This window comes from Drosophila suzukii, chromosome X (genome assembly GCF_043229965.1).
Source record: "Drosophila suzukii chromosome X, CBGP_Dsuzu_IsoJpt1.0, whole genome shotgun sequence".
In the NCBI taxonomy this organism is placed as follows: domain Eukaryota; kingdom Metazoa; phylum Arthropoda; class Insecta; order Diptera; family Drosophilidae; genus Drosophila; species Drosophila suzukii.
The window spans coordinates 1,430,712-1,450,742 of NC_092084.1; the positions used below are offsets into that span (position 1 = coordinate 1,430,712).

The 20,031-nt window shown below is 44.5% G+C and overlaps 2 protein-coding genes and 1 long non-coding RNA gene across 5 annotated transcripts in view; 1 reads left to right on the top strand and 2 right to left on the bottom strand.

Moving 5' to 3' along the window:
- The first annotated feature begins 20 nt into the window (after positions 1 to 20).
- Positions 21 to 4,047, top strand: LOC108015371 (probable ATP-dependent RNA helicase DHX34). Its single transcript, XM_017081789.4, has 7 exons — positions 21 to 682; positions 737 to 1,273; positions 1,330 to 1,700; positions 1,761 to 1,958; positions 2,022 to 2,950; positions 3,004 to 3,236; positions 3,434 to 4,047. The coding sequence occupies exons 1-7, from the start codon at positions 115 to 117 to the stop codon at positions 4,009 to 4,011; spliced, it is 3,414 nt and encodes a 1,137-aa protein (XP_016937278.3). The 5' UTR covers positions 21 to 114; the 3' UTR covers positions 4,012 to 4,047.
- On the bottom strand, positions 3,307 to 4,615 carry LOC139353382 (uncharacterized). Its single transcript, XR_011604627.1, has 2 exons — positions 4,090 to 4,615; positions 3,307 to 4,016 (listed from the first exon to the last, which is right to left on the bottom strand). It is a non-coding gene; the product is annotated as an uncharacterized lncRNA (long non-coding RNA).
- A 1,947-nt stretch (positions 4,616 to 6,562) lies between these two features.
- Positions 6,563 to 20,031, bottom strand: part of kek5 (kekkon 5) — a 99,949-nt gene continuing 86,480 nt past the window's right edge. For all 3 annotated transcript variants that reach the window (XM_017081638.4, XM_017081636.4, XM_065867616.2), the window contains 2 exons: positions 13,087 to 15,047; positions 6,563 to 10,081 (listed from right to left, as the gene is read on the bottom strand). In XM_017081638.4, coding sequence (XP_016937127.3) covers positions 8,832 to 10,081; positions 13,087 to 14,635 — 2,799 coding nt within the window. In that variant the 5' untranslated portion in view covers positions 14,636 to 15,047 and the 3' untranslated portion in view covers positions 6,563 to 8,831. The remainder of the gene's footprint in view (positions 10,082 to 13,086; positions 15,048 to 20,031) is intronic.

Here is a 20,031-nt window from a genome sequence, read left to right on the forward strand (position 1 = left end):
AATATCTTTGTTATCGGTTTGGGGTCCCCTCATCAACTGAGTGGCGGCCTATCGATAGTCGTGTTATCGGTGTCGGTAAATATCAGCTCAAGTTGATGCCATCCTCCGGCAAAAATGTCCCGGAAATCAAAGGGAGATATAGGATCCGCCCGCCAGAGGCCCCAACTCAACCTAGTTGACTTCAGCTTTTTGGACCGCAAGGCGGAGCTAGCGGGCCTGCTGCAGGCCAAGAGCCGCCAGGTGGGTCGAAGCCTGGTGGAGAACGAAGCCGACTTTTGGAAGTTCGTGGGCAAGTACGAGGCCATGATGCGCGCCACGGGTCAGCCCGTGCTGCCGCCCCTGCTCGCTGAGTCGGATTTGGCCAGCACTCAGCCGTATTACCGCAGCAAGCATTTGGCGCTGCGGCTGGAGAAGGATGAACTGCTTCAGGAGGCGCACGCCGAGGTGCAGGCCCAGTTCAGGCACCTCCTGCTGGTGTACCTGGACTTCCGCCAGACGGAGAAGTTTCAGCGCATCCGGAAGCTGCGACAGGCACAGCGCAACCTGCCTATTGCTCGCTTTCGGCAGGATTTGCGCGATGCCCTGGACACCTCCCGCGTGGTCATCGTGGCCGGCGACACGGGCTGCGGCAAGTCCACGCAGGTGCCCCAGTTCCTTTACGACTTTGGATACCGCAGCATAGGTATGTGGGAGTGTTTTCCATTCGTTTACATGCCCTAATCCTTTAATGCCTCAGCCTGCACCCAGCCGCGTCGCTTGGCCTGCGTGTCCCTGTGCAAGCGCGTGGCCCACGAGCTTCTCGACGACTACGGCAGCCGGGTGGCCTTTCAGATTCGCTTCGAGCGTAGCCGCACGCAGCGCACCAACATTTTGTTCATCACAGAGGGTCTGTTACTGCGCCAGCTGGCGGTGGCCGCCAACTTAGACCAGTACGACGCGCTCATCCTGGACGAGATCCACGAGCGCAACCTCTTCGGCGACTTCCTGCTGGGTGTAACCAAGTGCCTGCTGCGAGCACGGCCGCAGCTCAAGCTGATCCTCATGTCGGCCACCATCAACGTGGAGCTCTTCCATGGCTACTTTAGGGACGAGGGGGCGCGGCTGGTGCAGGTGCCGGGACGACTGTTTCCCATCAAGCTGCGCTACATGCCGCCACCAGCTCTGGAGCTGAAGGCGGGCCAGGCGACAGCGGCATCGAAGCGCTCTCATAGCGCCCGCATAGACCCGGCTCCCTTTGTCCAGGTGCTGAGCCTGATTGACCAGCAGTATCCGAGTGAGTCCAAAAAATTCTTAATAGCCAGGGACTTTAATAATAGCAATCTAACCCAGCTAGCGAACGCGGCGACGTGCTGATCTTCGTGAGCGGCGTCAACGAAATCGAATCGGTTGTAGAGGCCGTCCAGGAGTACGCCACCGAGCAGACGCACTGGCTCGTGCTGCCGCTGCACAGTGGACAGGCGATCGCCGAGCAGGGCAAGGTGTTCGACTATGCACCCGAGGGCTGGCGCAAGTGCATCGTGTCTACCAACATTGCCGAAACGTCCCTGACGGTGGACGGCGTGCGTTTCGTGATCGACTCTGGAAAGGTCAAGGAAATGAGCTACGACGCCGCCTGCAAGGGCCAGCGGTTGAAGGAGTTCTGGGTGTCCAAGTCGTCGGCCGAGCAGCGCAAGGGTCGTGCTGGGCGCACAGGACCAGGTGTAAGCTAAGCTTTAGCCATAGGGGAACTGATTTCCTTAACATTTCCTTTACAATCACAGGTTTGCTTTCGCCTCTACACCGCGGATCAGTTCAACGCTTTCGAGGCCTATCCCACGCCGGAAATCTACCGCGTCCCGCTCGACACGATGCTGCTGCAGATGGTGTCAATGGGCCTGCCCGACGTTAGGGCCTTTCCTTTTATAGAAGCCCCGGAAACGGAGCGCATCGAGCAGACCATTCTGGCGCTCAAGCAACATGTAAGGAATTTCGCCATTATATTTACAAGGAATAACTTAATTTATGAACATATCTTATTGCAGTGTGCACTAAGTGTGGAGGAGAAGATCACTCCGCTGGGCAGCTCGCTGGCCAACCTGCCTGTAGAGCTGTCCATCGGCAAGATGCTGCTCATGGGCTGTGTATTCCCGGAGGTGGAGCAACTGCTGACGCTGGCCGCCATGCTCAGCGTGCAGAACCCGCTGACAAATCGCGCCCACACGGACCAGCGTTGCGTACGAGAGCGCGAGTCGCTGGAGTCCGACCAGGGCGACCTCTTCACCCTGGTACGCCTGTTTCGCGAGTGGGTGCAGCTAAAGATGCGACGCGAGGGAACGCGCCAGTGGTGCCGCCGCTTGGGCATCGAGGAGCAGCGGTTCTATGAGGTGACCAAGCTGCGTGCTCAGTTCCAGCGCATCCTCGAGAGCTGCGGCATGGTGGTGGCCAGCAGTTCCGATTCCCAGCTGACCAGCGCCGAGCGGGCCACGCGGCACGGCGAACTGCGCCAGCTAAAGGCCATGAAGCGCCGTCAGCGATTCGAGCAGCCGCGTCAGCGCAAGTTGCTCAAGCAGAGCGGTGGAAGGGGGCAGGAGGACGACGAGGAGCGGGATGAGGAGCAGGGCAGCGATATGCGGGACGTGGACTTCCGGCTGCGCTTTGATCCCCGCCAGCTGACACTGCTGGAGCGCTCAGCGCGCCTCGATCGACACCGCGACGTTGTGCTGCTGAAACTGCTTCTGGGAAGCGGATTTTACCCACAACTGGCCATCAGCGACGAGTTCAACTACTGCAAGGGCGGAGGCCAGCAGTTCTTCCACACACGCCTCAAGCCCTTCGTCCTGCAGCACCCTAACGCCCACTTCGCCAAGCACTACGAGCTGCTCAAGCTGACTGATAGCGATCTGCTGGCCAAGCCGAACTTTTACACGCCCAAGCATCCGATCAGCGAACGCCACCAGTTGCTGTGTTACCAGTAGGTAAATGAGTACGGAATCGTAGTCCGTCACTAATTACTCCGCTTCGCAGGTCGCTGCTGGAGACCGCCAAGCCCTATCTGATCAACTGCATCCGCCTGCCGGCTGCCCAAACGCTGCTGCTCTTCAGCTTTTCCATCGACACGAATGCGGGCATCAGCCAGATCGTCTGCGACGGCTGGCTTGGACTGGATCTGCCCATGCCGGGCAGTGGAATGGAGCTCCTAAGCCGCGCCATAGAGTTGCGACAGCGGTGGAGCAGGCTGCTTTACGCAAAACTAGAGGGTGAGTGCCTCCGAACAATTTTTACTACAAATAACTAAATTGCCAATGTTATGTGATTACAACAGTCGAGTATTGTTGGAAATCGTTCCTAAATTCACTTATTCTTTTAATTCCGATATAAACTATGAGCGAGAGTGTCAGTTAACTGGCAGTTACTTAATCTTTAAAGGGTTATCCTCTAAATTTATAAATTCCAGATCTCAATAACAAGCAGGAAGCATCTTCAGGTGTGAGCGATGGGAGCAGCACGCTCTGGCACGAGCTTCTCGACTTCATGGCGCTGGATGTGGCGTATGCAATTAAAAGGTTGCTGCCCGCCGACATCAAGAGGCTGTACTCTCACGAGACTCCGTCGACGAGACTCATGGAGCTCAAGGAGAACCCCTTTGCCCGCGACTATCCCATGACGGTCAACGACGAAAAGGGCGGCCTCAACGTCTCCGAGCACGTGGTTTACAACTGCTTGGCGGAGCAGCAGTGGACAATGGCCATGGATGCGGCCCTACGAGCAGAGCCATGGACCTGCCCTCGATGCGATTTCGAGCTGGAGGAGTTCGATGTGCTGGAGCAGCTCGTGCACCGATCCCACTGCAAGGGTCGCAAGGCGCAGGGCCGTAAGCCCAAATCGGATAGCCCTGTTTCGATGCCAGAGACGTCCAGAAGCTCATCCTCCCACTCCTCCGGCAGCTATTACTGCAAGTCCTGCCAACGGGAGTTGCGACTGTCAAAAATCGACATCCTGCGCCATCAAAAGCAGTGCCGAAATAGCAAGTGATCTGACTGAAATAAAGCAATATTTATAAGAAACAAATTCCTGTTTAGAAAAATTATAATAGCTGTAAGTCTAACCTACCGCAAAATTGTCCAAAATCATAAATCCGAAATGTTTATTTGTTATTTGTTAGTCGAGCAAATTGTCAAATTGCTAGGCTTTTTAATTTCAGACACCAGGCGAACATAAGCGTTTAGCAGGTGGAGAAACGATCAGCTGATTAGTTTAATATAAGCTTTCTTAGAGATGCCTTCGTGACAAGATCGTGACAAGCTCGTGATAAGATCGTGACAAGATGGTGACAAGCTAGTGACACGCTTGTGAAACGGTCATGGTTGCTCATCTCTGGTCTGCGCTTGGCTCTGATCTAACGGATCCTTCCCATGGTGATCAATTCCTATTGGTCAGTGGAGGAGGGGAAATATGAAAAGGGCCGCCATCTTGAAAATGAACAGCTGTTTAAGTTCACTTTTGACTACCAGCTGCCACTTGCTATGATTTCTGTTTGCCTGGTGTCTGAGACCAGTAAATCCAGCACTTTGGCAGAAAATATGTTACGAATCCTTTCAATTTGCTGAAGTAAATGAGAGATTTTTCAACTTGAAGCACCAGGTGAACAGGAAAATTCGTAGGTGGCCAACGATTAGTTTTTAAGGCTTAACTAGAGGTGTGCTGCTCCAAAATATGTAGGGCCTTTGTTGTCGATCAAGCGATTGCCCCACCTCTAGTCTCTTATACTGAACTAACGGTTGTCTTCCAGTAAGAAAATCTAAGCGCCCAGCAGTCACTTGCTACGGATTATGTTTGCCTGGTGCCAAAGATCAAGAAACTACATTTCAGAGCTCATTGAAATGTCAATAATAGAAATCAAAAATCCAAAATACCATATTTGCTCGTCTAGCAAATTGTCGAATTGCTAGATTTAATTTTTTTCAGACACCAGGCGAACATAATCGCTTAGCAGGTGGAGAAACGATCAGCTGATTTGTTAAATCGAAGCTAATTGGAGATGCCGTCGTGACTGCTTCCTTTCGGCATATCGTGATAAGCTCGTGACAAGGTCGTGACAAGCTCGTGAAAAGCTTGTGACAAGCTTGTGACACGGCCATGGTTGCTCATCTCTGGTCTGCTCTTGGCTTTCAACTAACGGATCTTTCCCATGGAGATCAATTCCTATTGGTCAGTGGGGGAAGGGGAAATATGTAAAGGGCCGCCATCTTGAAAATTAACAGCTGTTTATGTTCCCTTTTGGCTACCATCTGCCACTTGCTAAGTTTTCTGTTTGCCTGGTGTCTGAGACCAATCAATTTTGCGCTTTGGCAGAAAATATGTTAAGAATCCTTTCAATTTGTTGAAAGTTTTTGGTTTGTTTTTTTTTTCAATTTGATTGTGTCGGATTTTTATAAATTTTTAGGGCAATTTTCAAATTCAGGTATGAAAGTAAAGATTGCTTTCAAAAAAACTTAAAATGTTATATCCGAGCAGCCACCCGCTACGGATTATGTTCGCCTGGTTTCAAAAACCAAGGAACTGGCCAGTTGCAGATTTTTTGATCAACTTCGAAAATCAATTTCTTTTAAAATCTTGCCTACATTTGAGCGCTGCCGCCTCTGGACAAACGCCGGGTCCAAGTGAGTCCCTCGGGACTGCAAGCTTGTGTGCGCGTTTCTGAACTTACAAAATGGTTTTTAGCACAACACGAAGATGAGAAGACGGATTTAGGAGATTTGTTTTGAATCTGCACCTATTTGTTGCGCTTCTCTCGCCCATATTGTTGTTGTTCTAATCTCGGGACACAAAAGTTACGCTAGTTTATGAAAAAGTCTTTTGCTGTCAAGCTGTCTAATTTTTAGACACAGTTGTACGCTTTCTCGGCAACCGCTACTTCCCCCTTATTCCGGCTTCTTCAGCTCGGTGCTGTTGTTACTGTCGAGTTTTGTACTTTGCTCTCCTTAGCTTCCTTGTCCTCTTTTTCTTAAGGAATAACGATATAGTTTAGTATCTCGACTATAAGATACCCTCTGCTTTGTGTGAAAGATAGAGGAAAAGCGATTTATCACAAGTAATAAAATATCTATAAATTTTTAGTCTCTAGAGAACTACGTGTAATCTAGACCTAGATTTTCAATTGGAGATTTTTATATCGACAGCATTAAAGGCTGGTCAAATATATTCTCTGGTTTCAAATACAACATGCCCTTTTCCAAAAAAGTAAAAGGTATAATAAAAAACTTTCGGCAACATTTTGCGATGTTTTGCACAAAAAAGTGTTGCATGCTTTCGGGCATGTGCAGCATGCCGTCCCTTACACACACACAGACACTGGCTTGTTTAAAAGTTGATTTCAATATAAGTTTTATGTTGCGTAATATTGAAAAGGGCGACAGTGCCCTGACGGGCATTAACTTTTAAATTTTCTACCATGAATCGAAGTGCTTCGATTAAGCGAGCAGCTGTCGGCGTCCACTGCAAAATATATTTGTTTTTAAAAATTAGAGATCCTTTTTTAAAGTACTTACCTACCGTCCTTTAATATAACTCCAATTTAGCCATGTAGTAAGTACATTATTTTATTCGATTTATTCATAGTTTATTTCAATATGTTATATGTTAGGCAAATTATGTAAAATTATAAAAAACGTATATATAAGAACCCTTCTATCAATTACAGTTAGATTACAATTTTTAATTATAATTGTTTTGATTTTGAGCTAATTTGAACAAATTGTTCGCAACGTCATCTTTTTTTTTCATTTTTGTGTGTGTTTTTCGAGATATTTATTACATTTATGTTGCGCTTGTCCAAAATTTAAATAAAATTCTACAAATAATTACTCTGTAAATAACTCTGAATACATAAAAAAAACGAGCACGATAAAAACGTAAGGTAACTTATGATTTATATAATACTTTTGCTTATTTAAAACCAAGTATGGATTGGGTACATTTATTCGCTTGATTCATTTAAAAATCGGTGCACCCTATGTCATATAACGTCGTTTTTCTAGGGGCAAGTATGGGGCTGTACTTTACACGTCTATCGCTATTTAAAGCACTGGCTTTAAACTCTCAGATCATTTCTAGGCCTGCCTTAAACAACAAATCATATTTTACTTAAGTTTCTTTTTCATTGTTCTTTTTTTTTCCTCACACTTATGAAATTATGAAAGTAGTTTGGCAGTGCCTGAAAGTACATCTTTATTAAATAAAAATGCATCCAGATGTAGATTGCCCGGGTGGTGCTCGAAATTAAAAGTATAATTAATATAAATAATAAAAAAAATTGTTTGATTGGGAAATATCGTACAGTATGGTAGGTATGGTAAGTATTGTATGTGAATCTGATCTGAACTGTACCCTTAACTTATAGGGGTAGCTGCTAGCTTTCTGAATTATCCATTATTTCTCATCTCACTTACCATACTTTGTTGTCTTTAATGGTCTATACTCGTTATCATGTATCTAAAATGATTGCTGTTAGATGCCTTGTGTGTATTTTCGTTTCCTTCGTGAATAGTTTTTGGATATTAAATGAGTCGTGTGAAGGTAACTTCAATTTCAAGGTGTATTTTCAGACATACATACATATGGCATGGCAATGGGGATACCAGCTATCGGGTTTGCTTATAACTTTTCTTTTCTTTGTTGTAATTGGTTGTATATTAAGTGCCTAGAATGTCATATACTTTTAATTTTATATATTTGTTATAGCTAGTACAATCGTTATTATAGCTGAACTTATTTCGCCGCGCCTTCTCTCTAGACTATATGTATACATAGAAGTTTCAATTCATTGTTTTAATTGCGAATGCAAACTCTTTATCCTACCGTTAAATGCCCTTAACAAACTTACCCGCTATAAATATACTTTCGTGTAGTTTATTTCCCAATTCGTGGTGGCTTCCGTAAACCAAAAAAAAAAATTAAGGATATAATTTGTATTCTTACGCTGAGTGGTATGGTATTCATTAAGATATAGCTTAATGCGATTAACTGTATGCATTTTACATTTACAATTTTATAAAATTTGCAAGACTGAAAAAAATGAAGTGTTTTTTTTTTTTACTTTTAATTTTTGCGCTTAAATAACCTGTCGTTGATTTGAAAGTTTCTTTTCTGTGTATAAATATTTTTTCTTCATTATACGATATTTTGTTGTTCGTAGGGTTTATACAATTTTAAAATTGTGTGTGTATATATAGGTCTCTTTATATACGAATAATGCATTTTGTACCAAACTAACTATAGTCTACACAAAAAAAAGGTGGTATTAAAATTGGGTTTTTACGTATATCCGCTTATACGAATTTTGGGATTAGATGATTCTAAAAGCGATTTTCATACGCCCTAACGGATTGGAGTCTCTCTGTCGAATTGCATCCTCGTTGTGGATAACAATATATATATATATATATCCTCGTTTTTGTTTCTTTTGCTGTGTTGCATGTTCATCGATTTAATTACTAAAACCTACATCAGTCGTTTGGCACACAAGTCACGCAGTAGCGTGAACCACGAAACAGAATCCTTCTGGCGGCTATTTTTACAAGCCGCAACAGCGGATGTTGATGTTGATGTTACATTTTGTTGTCGACTGGGGGCTGCGTATCGCATCTTCATCTTCATCTGCATCTCCATCTCCATCTCCACCTCCATCTGCATCTCCTCACGCAATATAGTTGGCAGCTTCGGCTTACCACGGATTCCTCCTCTGCTCTTCATTGGAGTTGCTGCTTGCCTCCTGCTCCACCAATGCCATCTCATCATATCATCTCGATCACGATCTCGATTAGCTGCCGATGGGGATCGCCGTGTGTGCCAAACTAGACTTCGGTGCCATCCTCGCCCTCGTCGTCGAACAGCTGGCTGGTGCTGCCCTGGCCACTACGCGTCGTCGTCACGGACATAACCTTCTTCTTGGGCTTCGGTGGTGGTCGCGGTGGGATCTTGGCAGCCTTCGGTGAGTCGCCGCTGCTGCTGCCGGCATGGCTTGGCGATACGGCAGCTGCCGCCGCCGCCGGAACGGGCGATATATACGCGGCATGGCCCAGTCCGGCTCCGCTGATACTCGATCCGGGCATTATCGTAATCCCCTGGTGCCTGACCCCGTACAGCGGCTCCGTGTCCAAGGAGCTTAGCCGTTGCTGTTGCTGCTGTTGCAAATGCTGCTGCTGCTGGATCAGCTCGTGAATGGGCTCGTAAATCTTGCTGGCATTGGTCGCCGACGACACGGACGTCAGGCTGGGCGTAGCCGGTAGCGGACGATCCCGCATCGAGTACTGCTGACCGCCCTGGGAGCCGGATCCGGTGCCGGAGGCAGAGCCAGAGCCGGCAATCTTGGTCAGATTCAGGGTGGAGTTGCCGCCGGCGGTGGTGCGCAGTCCCAAATTGTCATAGACTGGTTCCGCCTGCAGTTCGGCGGTGGTGGCGGTACCCGTCTCGCTGGGATTTGGCGAGGTGGGGCTCTGGAACTCGCTCAGCTGGATGGTTCCGTGGCCAGCGGCACCGGACGTGCTGGGCGCCCAGCTGGGGGCACGCGGCTTGCGGGGAATGGTCATGTAGCCCTGTTTCATGACCACACCCGTAGCCGGCGAGTAAACGACGGGGGCGGGCAGGAAGGGCGAGGTGGTGGCCAGAGGATGCGGCTGCTGCTGATGCTGCTGCTGTTGCTGCTGCTGCTGCAGGAGGTGCTGATGCTGGTGCTGGCGACTGCTGTTGGCAGTGGCAATTAGGGCCAGGTTGCGGGACTTGGGATGCTGCAGCGTCATGAAGCCGTTGTGCGGAGCGGCCAGCGTCTTGGTGCCGTAAATGCCGTGCGGCGTCATATGCGTGTAGACCGGACTCGTCAGCGAGGGAGGCGATCGGATGCCGTAGATGACCTGGTCGGGGATGTTCGACTGCGAGGACTGCATCGAGGGCGAGGTGGGCGGCACGCGGGCGGGGAAGGCCAGCAGGTCCGGCGGCAAGCTGTTGGCGTAGGCGTCGTCCACGTAGGTGTGGCGGGATCGGGGCGGGATCGTCGTGTCCGACAGAGCCACCGAGTGGGCTTCTTCGTCACGTGAGTGGTTGGCCACTGAAAAAAAAGGAGATGGAACAGAGATTTTATTATGTCTTTAAAGCTTTATTAAGATTTATGAGATTTATCATATAAGCAAACTGATAATACAAATTTGTGGGTACTCCTTAAAAAGTACTCATTACCATTTTGATTAAATTTAGCAAAAAGAAAACACAAGGAGGTTCCCAAAGCTCATTATTTTTCAATAATGGCCGTCCATAAACCACGTGGACAAATTTGAAGCACTTTTTGAAACCCCCTCCCCCCCTCGTGGACAATCGTGGATTTTTAACTAAAAATCGTGGACTTTTGACGAACCCCCCCTCCCCCCAAAACTGTCCACGTGGTTTATGGACGACCCCTTTCTACAGATAGATAGAGTGCAGTGCGAAAATCTGAAATTAATATTTCACGTTTTTGTCGCCGCCGCCGAAGCGGAGGAAGCACCTATCTTCGACCGAGCTTCTCGATTCCACCAGAGACGTCTCTCCGATGCCGAAAACGGTCTACAATAAGTCTGCTCCCCCTACGCCCAGGAAGAGTTCCAAGGCCAAGCGAAGCACAATGACGACAGCAATGGATCAGCAACTCATATTTTCGCTTCCGACCACAGATAGTGCGAGTTGCGACCATCACATGTACTATCATTCAGAATGATCGTCATACAATCGTCTATATTAAATAAATGCCTCCCTTAACAACCCCATGTTAACGGAAAAGCCAACTAAAATAACAAAAATGTGAATTATTTATTTCTGATTTTCGCACTACACTCTATCCATTTGTTTCGAGTGTTATGTGCGCTTCGGTTAGCCCTATGTGCCGCATAATCGGAAGCGGGGGCAAATAGTTTTTGAATGACGTTTCTCTGAAAAAATAATGATTCTCTTTTCGCATCAGCCGCGCTTTGGCACATGTCAACACTTGTTTGCCCCAATAGACCATCAGACGGCCAGACAGTCCTACAATTGGACAATTGGACAGGGAAACAGCATAAGCGACATGAGGAGTGCAGTCCATCAATTGCATTCAATTGTCCTTCCAATAGTCGGTGCAATTCAATTGTCAACACCAATTGGCAATTTGTTTGCCTTTTGTATTATTTATTCTAGCTCTTAAAGCCGAATCTTGTAAATGTAACTCCCATTAGTCACTAAAAGAGGACATTAATATTTGAATAGTAAAATGAAAAATAACTAAATTGCATTACACACAATGATAGCTATGTATGTTTGCTAAGGTAATGATGAAGAATTTAAAACCTTAACGTAACAAGTTATTTTTCCATTTTTAAAATGAAAAAAAAACACAAAGAAAGCAAAAATATTTAAATTTACTTTAAAAATAATCGATCCTAAAATTGATAAAATAGGCTTTAATGAAGGAAGATCTATCCAATATCTATTATAGCACGATATATAATAAATAAATTAGTTTGTTTAAGCAATTCTAATAGGTGTTCTGCTTTAATTGCCTATGTAAATGTAGTTACTCTATCTAATTTTCCACTTCATAGGCAATCATTCTATAGAACAATCATCCACTTCTTCAGACTTAAGACATCACTTTCTCAGGATGACTGATGAGTGTGCCTGCCTTATCGACTGTGGCGTATCAGCTACAAGTCGAGCTAATAGATTCCCTCCGAATAAAGGTGATTTAGGGAGTTCATTTAGTGTGACAGCCACCGTTTAATATTGTCCGTAAATGGGACAAGTTGGTGAAAATTTCACATACATACGACGAGTTTACGGTACGTATGTGGAACTCTGTTTGTCTTTTGAAGCTTTTGGTAGGGGGCGTGCGTTTAGGTAATAGCTAATGAGCGATTCGAAATTTAAAACAAACATCCGCCGGCCCGACTGACTGTTGAATTGGTGTTTTCCCGCACGTTGGGATGACCTGGTTGAGTTAGGATCCTTCGGCAAAGGACATTTTCTGTGTTGCCTTTTCCGCGGAAATAACAAGCGTGTTGACATTGGCGTTGGAATTGGCATGGTCAGTCCATTGACAAACGTCCTGGAGTGGCATTGAGATGGAAACCTTGGGTAAATAGACACAGAGGAGTGTGTGTCGTCGCATCATTTGGTCCTCAAGCGCCATGATGACACAGAAAATAAGTAATGTACCTTGTTAAGTGCCAGAAAATTCAGGTCCTCTACAAAAAATATATACCTATACATTTATGGCCAAAGGAAGGGAGCCTTTCGTTAGGGGGACGATTTTTGTCATAAAGCTCGCTTTTCAATACAATGCTACTGTGATAATTACAAGTTTTATTTATTAAAATTAAACGATAATCACGCTTTTTAACTACTCAACGACACTGATTATTTTTGATTTTTATTACAAAGCCCAGGCAATAATCATCACTATTGTTGATTGAAACAACTGGCGAAATGTGGTCGGCTGTCGACACTCCTAGAAAAAACATTGTAAAAAGTCGGACAACTAAATCGCCCTCATACCATGCATTTAATTGGCTGCTAAATACGTAATTTTGTTGTTTTTTTACAAATAATAAACGTTAATGACGAAATAAAATATGCAATCATGGCCAACATGTGTGGTTACAAATTTGTCCTGCAACAAAAACCCAAATCCCTTATATTTTTGGCTTTAAAGGGAATTAGAAAGTATTTAAAGCGAAAAACATAAATTTCATTGTTGGAAAAACTGCAGATTGAAAATATATTGCAATAGGTTCTAAAAAGGGTACAAGTTGCATGTTGGGCTTATTTTCCTATTGAGGGTCCTCCTTTTTCAAAGGTTTAGAATCGTAATAGTAATTGTCCGTTAAAAATTTACTTTAACAGGATAATAGGAAAAATCTTTTTCAAAAAATCTCTGATATCTGAAAAGAATTTATTAACCCGTAAAATAAGAAGAAAAATTAAAAAATCATAGTTTCGCAAATACTAAAAAAATATAGACTCAAAAATTATATAAATCCAGATGATTGAACAGATTGGGGAACTTTTTTTCTACAAGGACTACGGAATTTGAATTTGAATACTCACCATAGACTGTCTCGTCGAGCAGTGTCTTCTTGATCTCGAGGACATCGTCGCCACCATCAACACTCTCGATGTCCGTGCGCCGAGGCGGCTTCTCGACGGGATTCACCTCGTTGAGCAGGCTTTTCTGCATCTCCATGATGACGGAGCCCTCGAGCATGGAGCCGTTGTGCGTCTTGTCCAGCTTGGAGGAGATCAGCCCGTCGCCGCTCATCATGGTGGTGTCCTTCTGGTAGGTCTTGATCCTGCGGCAGTACCAGAAGAGCGCCAGCACCACCACGATCAGCAGGAGCAGCAGAGTGGTGGTGATCAGGCAGATGATGAGGAAGACATTCGTCTGCGGATCAATGGTGGGCGCTCCAATGGCCCCCATCCCGCCCATGCCGTGACCATCGGAGGCGGACACGGCGCCGGCATAGTCACCGCTCACAAGCAGCTGGAACTCGGCCTCCGCCCGTCCGCCGCGATTGTCTGCCACACAGGTGTAGGCTCCCTTGTCCGAGGCTCTCACGCCCACGATACGCAGCTCCGAGGTCAGCACCTGGGCGGGTTGTTCCGGCAGCTGCTCGACGGAGGTGAGGACGCGCACCCGCGGATCGTACTGCTGCAGTGGCCGTTTGTTGTACACCCAGGTGACATTCGGACGCGGACTGCCGACAATGCGGCAGGGCAGCGAGATGTTATCATGATTCGCCTCTACAAAGGAACGAACTGATCCTAGGATGCGGGGCCGGCAGGCGAAGTTCTCCGATGGCACCTCGCTCCACAGCTTGCCGCGCAACTGGGGCGGCTCCTGGCAATCGGTGGGCGGCGTATACAGACGCTTCTGGATGGCAAAGTCCCGGAAGTCCTGCAGCTCGCAGCTGCAGTTCCAGGCATTGCCCTGCAGCGATAGATGCATCAGCTTCTGCAGATCCTTGAACGTCTCCTTGTGCAGATGGGCCAGTCGATTCTGCTCCAGCGAGATGGCGCTCAGCGCCACCGTGCCGGCAAAGACATGGAGTTGCACCTGCCGCAGTCGATTGTTCCGGAACTCGATGCGCGACAGGTAGCTCAGGTTGACAAACAGATGATTGGGCAGCACCTCGATCTCGTTGTTGTTGATGATCACGTTGCGCAGCTTCTCCAGGCCGGCAAACGTGCCCGGATGCAGTTCCCGTATCCGGTTGCCCGACATGTCCAGCTCGATGAGGATGTGCAGGCCCTTGAAGGCCTCACGATGCACCTCCTGGATGGTGCAGTTGCGCAGATACACCTTGTGCACATTCGGCAGGCCGGCGAGGAGGAACTCCTCGCGCCTCAGCTCGGGTATTTGGTTGTGGGCAAAGTCCAGCACCTGCATCTCGTTGCTCATGTCCAGCGGTATCTTCGTAAGCGCCTTGTTCTTGCAGTCTGCGCTCTTCTTGCCCGAGTTCCAGTGGCAGTGGCAGGGGCCGCAGCTCTGCATCCAGTCGGACGTGGCCGTTACCAGGGGCAGTAGAAGGAGAAACATCGCTGCCCCTAGGAGCAGGATGCCCAGTCGTCCATTCGCCTCCGTTCTGGTTATCATCATGGTCGTGTATTGGGATTTGTTGTTAATCCGTGCCAACACGCTCCAAGTTGGTTAACCACCAACTACGCAGTAAGAAGCTCCAAACTCCAATCTCCAAACTGCTGCGGAGAAACCCCTTGACCCTGGTCGTCTGGGTTTGGATCCCGGTGACTGGGGACTGGGGACTTGGGCCGGCCTGTTTACTCGCCTCACCGCGTCCTGTGTACGTGTTCTAAACTCCTGCCCCCTGCTTTCCGGGGTTAATCCTTTTGACGCACTGTTAATTTGATTTCTGCACCCTTCGTGCTCCTGCTCCTCCTTGTTCGCCACTCCTTGATCCTTGCGAATGACAAGGCCGTGATTAATTAATGTCCCGGCGGACAGTGGTGGGTTCTAAGCTCGCAAATGGCCGTGCTTCTCCTGTCGTTTCCACCTGAAAGAATGCGAAAAAATTCCAGAGAGTTTGTCAATTAATAAAGTGTTTCGGAAAGTGTGTGCGTTTTGGTTGGTGCTTGGGTTGGGCCCTACGCTGTCCCAAGGGACGGGGACACAAGGATATAGGGATACAGGGTTACAGGGATACAAGAACTCACGGGGATACCCATGGGGTTGCTAACGAGGCAAAAGGTGAGACATTAGCGACAAGGCCAAAAAGGATTTGCCTTATTGGCAAAAGTTTGTTGTGTGTCATCAATGGGATTGGGTAATTAGCGAGGTAGCCCGGTATTCGGCATCATAACCTTTGGATTGGATGCATGCATGTACAACGTACATGTGGTCCTGATGTAAGAGGATTATGTGCTGGGGTCGTCGGCCCACAGAAATAACACATGTTTCCACAAACTGATCGCTTGGTACTTATGTTGACTTTAAAATTCAGCATTACCCACATATATTTTATGTCAGAGACATTTCTTTGAAAAATGAATCTAATTAGGTTTATTTAAAGATCTATTACAATAGAAATTTGAATTTCCGTCTTAAGCCAATGAGTGTTGGTTATAGTGATTTCACCTTCTATTTTCTAAACTCATGTATCAACCGTAATTAACCATATCCATAACCAATCAAAATGAATCAGAGTTGACAGGCAATAAGCCTTTTTAAATAAGATCCAATATTCCTCTCAACTGTTGATTTTAGGGAAACTACTTTATGCCACACTATTTTTATTTAAATAATAATATAATGAATTTAAAAGAAATATTTATTAGAATGGATAATTAATATTTGTCTTAACCCAATAGTTGTCTTGTATATTGAATAATGTATGCAAACATGTCATATAATTAAACACATTCATTCAGCTGAACTGTCTATTATTTTCTAGGTCCATATCTAAGCCAATTAAAATAAATCAGAGTTTGCAGGCACTAAGCCTTTTAAAATTAGCGACTGTCGATTTTAAGTGAAATGTTCCGAAATAGTATTTTAATTTTCGGACTTATTTCACTTTGAATGCAACTCTTTATTTGTATGTATTTAAATTAAATAAATCCAACACAATTAAAAGGATTTTTGCGGGGTGGGGGGATAATATAGGATGGAATCTCCCAGAGGAGATTGACAATGGGACGACAAAAGGCAGAAACAAGGATGCGGATTCGGATCCCTCCTGCTCGCCTGGAGTCCCCTTAATCTGGTTCGTCCTCTTTTTGGCTCTTCAGGTGGCAGTCACACAGCGGCTTGATTAATGAAAATGTTGTTAAACTGTGACAGTTTGCGGCTTCTAACTGACTTGCGGCATCGCCGCCATGCTGGCCCGCCCCTGTTTGGCTCTGGGTAAAGCCAGGCCATCATATTGGATGGTATAATGGTGGTAACATGGGAAACGGGAAAAGGGTGGATGGCTTATGGTGGATAGTATATCGGAGGACCCACCGGGAGGGAGCTTTTCTTTTAAGCAATTGCAAACAAGACAAAAAGAACAATTCTGCGGATGAAGGACCCGCCTCTTTAGCATTGAGCCGGGTTCCGCTTTAATTAAGCGCCATTCGTGACGTCAACACTTCCGAAAACCCAACCAAAAAAAGAAAAGAAAACGCCACGTGCTCTCATGTCTACACACTTTCCAAACAAATATTGATTCATCCTTGTTGCACCCCCAAAAACCTTATAAATACCGAAACACATAAATTATTTAGGAACTATAGCTATATGAAAACCAACACAATCAAGAGAAAAAGGCTTATATTTATTAGAAAAAAAAAGTAATTCATAACTTCATCAATTCTTTTTGGATTGCCCTTCAATAACGTTTGCTTAGTTATTATTTATTCATTGAAAAATCAAAAAGGTTCTTTTTTTTCTACCCTCCCATCTAAAACTCTACAACGAGCTTTTATAAAGGGAAGAAGAGATATATCCGAAAATGGTATACCTTCTTATAAATATCCTTTTAAAAATATCTTGTTTTTCTGTAATATTTATTCTGAACCTTGATCTACCATTGTTATTGATATAAAACGCATAGTTAAATAAATTTATATTTTACTGGCTACCGAAAGATATAATAACATAATTAATTATTTATTTAGCTTATAAATAACGTATCAAGTGAGTAGGGGAAATTTAATTTACTCCTTGGATACAAACCACTAATGGATTTAATTAGAACTGAGTTATGTTCCCCAATCGAGTTTCATTTAATTGCATTTCATTCATGATGGTTCTCAGTTTTAATTGATACTTGCATAAATTTTAAATGTATATCTATAGATGTGTGTGTTTTGATTTAATGTATATTATTTTATTGTTTTACATATCTATTACCAAAAAAAAGTGGCATGTATCCATTTCTAAAAATATTTACTAATATTTTAATATAAACAGAAAGACAAATATTTGGTGTTCCCGATACGTTCTGGATTGGGCACAGAATGGAGCTTTTGTGTCGGGTTCCATTTGGACTGATTTCAAGTTCAAGCCTTCGGGAAAATCAAGAGGCGGAGATAAGTGGGGGTTTTAAAGGCCGCTTCGTTTCATTCGTGCATTCGAATCCAGTTGGATGGATATATACACTCGTTCTTTGAGCATGCCCCCCGTGTGTGTTGTTTGTTTTCCTTTTGTTTGAGCACAATTTTTGTAAATTTTTTCGTTTTGTTTTGTTGGCTGTGTGTCAGCGGTTTTTTGCTCGGATAGAAAAAACCTCAAAACAAATTAAATATGCAAATAAAAGAAAAGCGGTGCAATTTTTCGCTTTGTTAAATATTTTCTCAATGGGTTTTCGTTCGTTGTTTCACCACTGGGTAGCTGGTATTGGGTTGATTTCGTTGAGAGAGGGGCTATTGTCGTGGGTTAGAAAGTGCAGGTTGTTGTGAGGATAAATGTTATGCGGTGAGTTCCAGGCGAAGAACCGCCAAACTTGGATTAATACCTCAAAACTTTTGAATGCGGAATCGCAGCCATATACAACGACGACGACGACCCACCCAAAAAACTTTTGAGTTACGCATTCTGTAATGTGTATGTGAAATTTGTTGGGATGGCAAAACCCACCAGTAAATCCTAGCTTTTGTCCCTGTCGGCAAATTAACATTTTAGTGGGTAACTCGCAGATTAGAAGGAAGCATTTCCAACACTTTATGGACTGGAAGCAACATTTTGAGCATGATCACCTCGACTATCAGATACCCGCTAGTAATTCAAATTTTTGTTTCTTTATATGGCTTTATTTGATTACCAAAGATTAGCCCAACTAATATTTAGATATTATATATAGGCTTAAGTTATAAAATTGTAGCCAGAAAGCATAAATCCATTGGCAATAAAATAATATACATATATATCGGTTATAGCAGTTGACAGACGAAAGAAATTTGTCATGTACTCAGGGTGAAAGGTGCGACATGTCCTATTATTCAAATTGAACGCAATATATTGTCTATATTAATTAAATGCCTGTCCCTAAAGGGAAAAGCCAACTAAAAGAAAATAATTTTTTTTCGCACTACACTTTGTCATTCTGTTGAAGGGGCTTTCGAGTGTTATGTGCGATTCTGTAAGCCCGATGTGCTTCATAATCCAAAGTGGGGGCAAATAGATTTTGACAGAATGATTCTTGGGTAATCCATTTAAATTTTAATTTTAAATTACATTTTTTCATGAAAATTGTCTTAATTCTGAGAAGCTTTAAGCTGTGGGTATGGGCGAAAACAATATATTTCAGTTAAAATTTTGGTTTTATAATCAAAACTGTGTTACTACACGAGGAACGGGTATTAATATAGAAGTATTTTATATTTAACTGGCAGTTTAATGCTCCTAATTTTAAATACTAATTTATCCTTTTTAAAATTACTAAAATAAACATGATAATTTGCGTACTATTGCATTGATGATGGAAAAAAATGTAAGCGTATTTTATAATTAAGCCGCCAGTAAATTGCTCCTAATTATAAACACTGTATTACGAATATTGCAAATGCTAGGCACGAACAAAAAACAATGTGAAAGTACAAATGTAAGTAATATAATTTCTCCTTTCTAAATGGAGAATAAAATACAATCAAAGCTTCTAAATCTCAATCTTAATTCTCTGGTCTGCAACGTGTTCAAAATGCAAAAATTTGATTTTAATTTCATCTTTTCATCGCATTTATAAATAAAGAAATACAAATTGATTGTTTTATAAATAACTTAAGTCCGTCCGCGTTGGTTTTGGGCTGCAAACGGCCTCTGTCATAGAATTTAACGTTGTCATTTTATTGGCAATTGCGGTTGTAATTGCTATATGGTGGGCTCGCCCCGTATTCAAACGATACAATACGATGCGATTCGAACTGAACTGAACTGAACTGAAATGAACCCGAACTGAACCCACCATGAAAGTCCAGGGCCTGTCCGCAAAATCCATGGACAGGCGACCATTGTCTATTGTCAGCTTAAATCGATTTAAACAAATTTAATTGCTTTGGTTTCGGGTTTCGTTTTATTCATTTTATGGCGCCAAATTCACATTTCTTTGTTTTTTCGCTTTTTTCGCTTTTTTCTTGTTTTCCGCTTTTTGGGTTCTGGGTTCTCTTTTCCATTTTGTCGTATGCCAATTGGCAATGGCATTTTAAGTGTGTCTATGTAACAAAAGTTGTTGAACCGTTGAAAGCGGACAAGAATTCAATTTTTTGTTATTTTGTCGTCACAACAATTTGTTGCTAAATGAAGCGAATTTCTTTTTTCCCCGCCTTTCTGTTATTATTTGCCCTATTTTTCCGATCCATTCGCGTTAAAGTAACATCAGCAATGGCAAATGGCGAATACCAATGTCTAAATATACATATAGGGGTACCCATCGCCAGGAAACCCAAGCTCCAAAAGCTTCTTTTCCTATTTTTACGTCAAGGTTGTTATAATTTTTGTCGCCTAGGATTGTAACGCCGGAAGGCAGTTATTTTCAATCACCGGTAGATATGGGTATTTCC

What these genes read in the sequence shown, in the direction of transcription:
- LOC108015371 (XM_017081789.4), top strand. Translation starts at nt 115, where the DNA reads ATGTCCCGGAAATCAAAGGGAGATATAGGATCCGCCCGCCAGAGGCCC. An exon ending in CTTTGGATACCGCAGCATAG is followed by an intron (nt 683 to 736) that starts GTATGTGGGAGT and finishes TTAATGCCTCAG; the next exon opens with CCTGCACCCAGCCGCGTCGC. An exon ending in CACCAGTTGCTGTGTTACCA is followed by an intron (nt 2,951 to 3,003) that starts GTAGGTAAATGA and finishes TCCGCTTCGCAG; the next exon opens with GTCGCTGCTGGAGACCGCCA.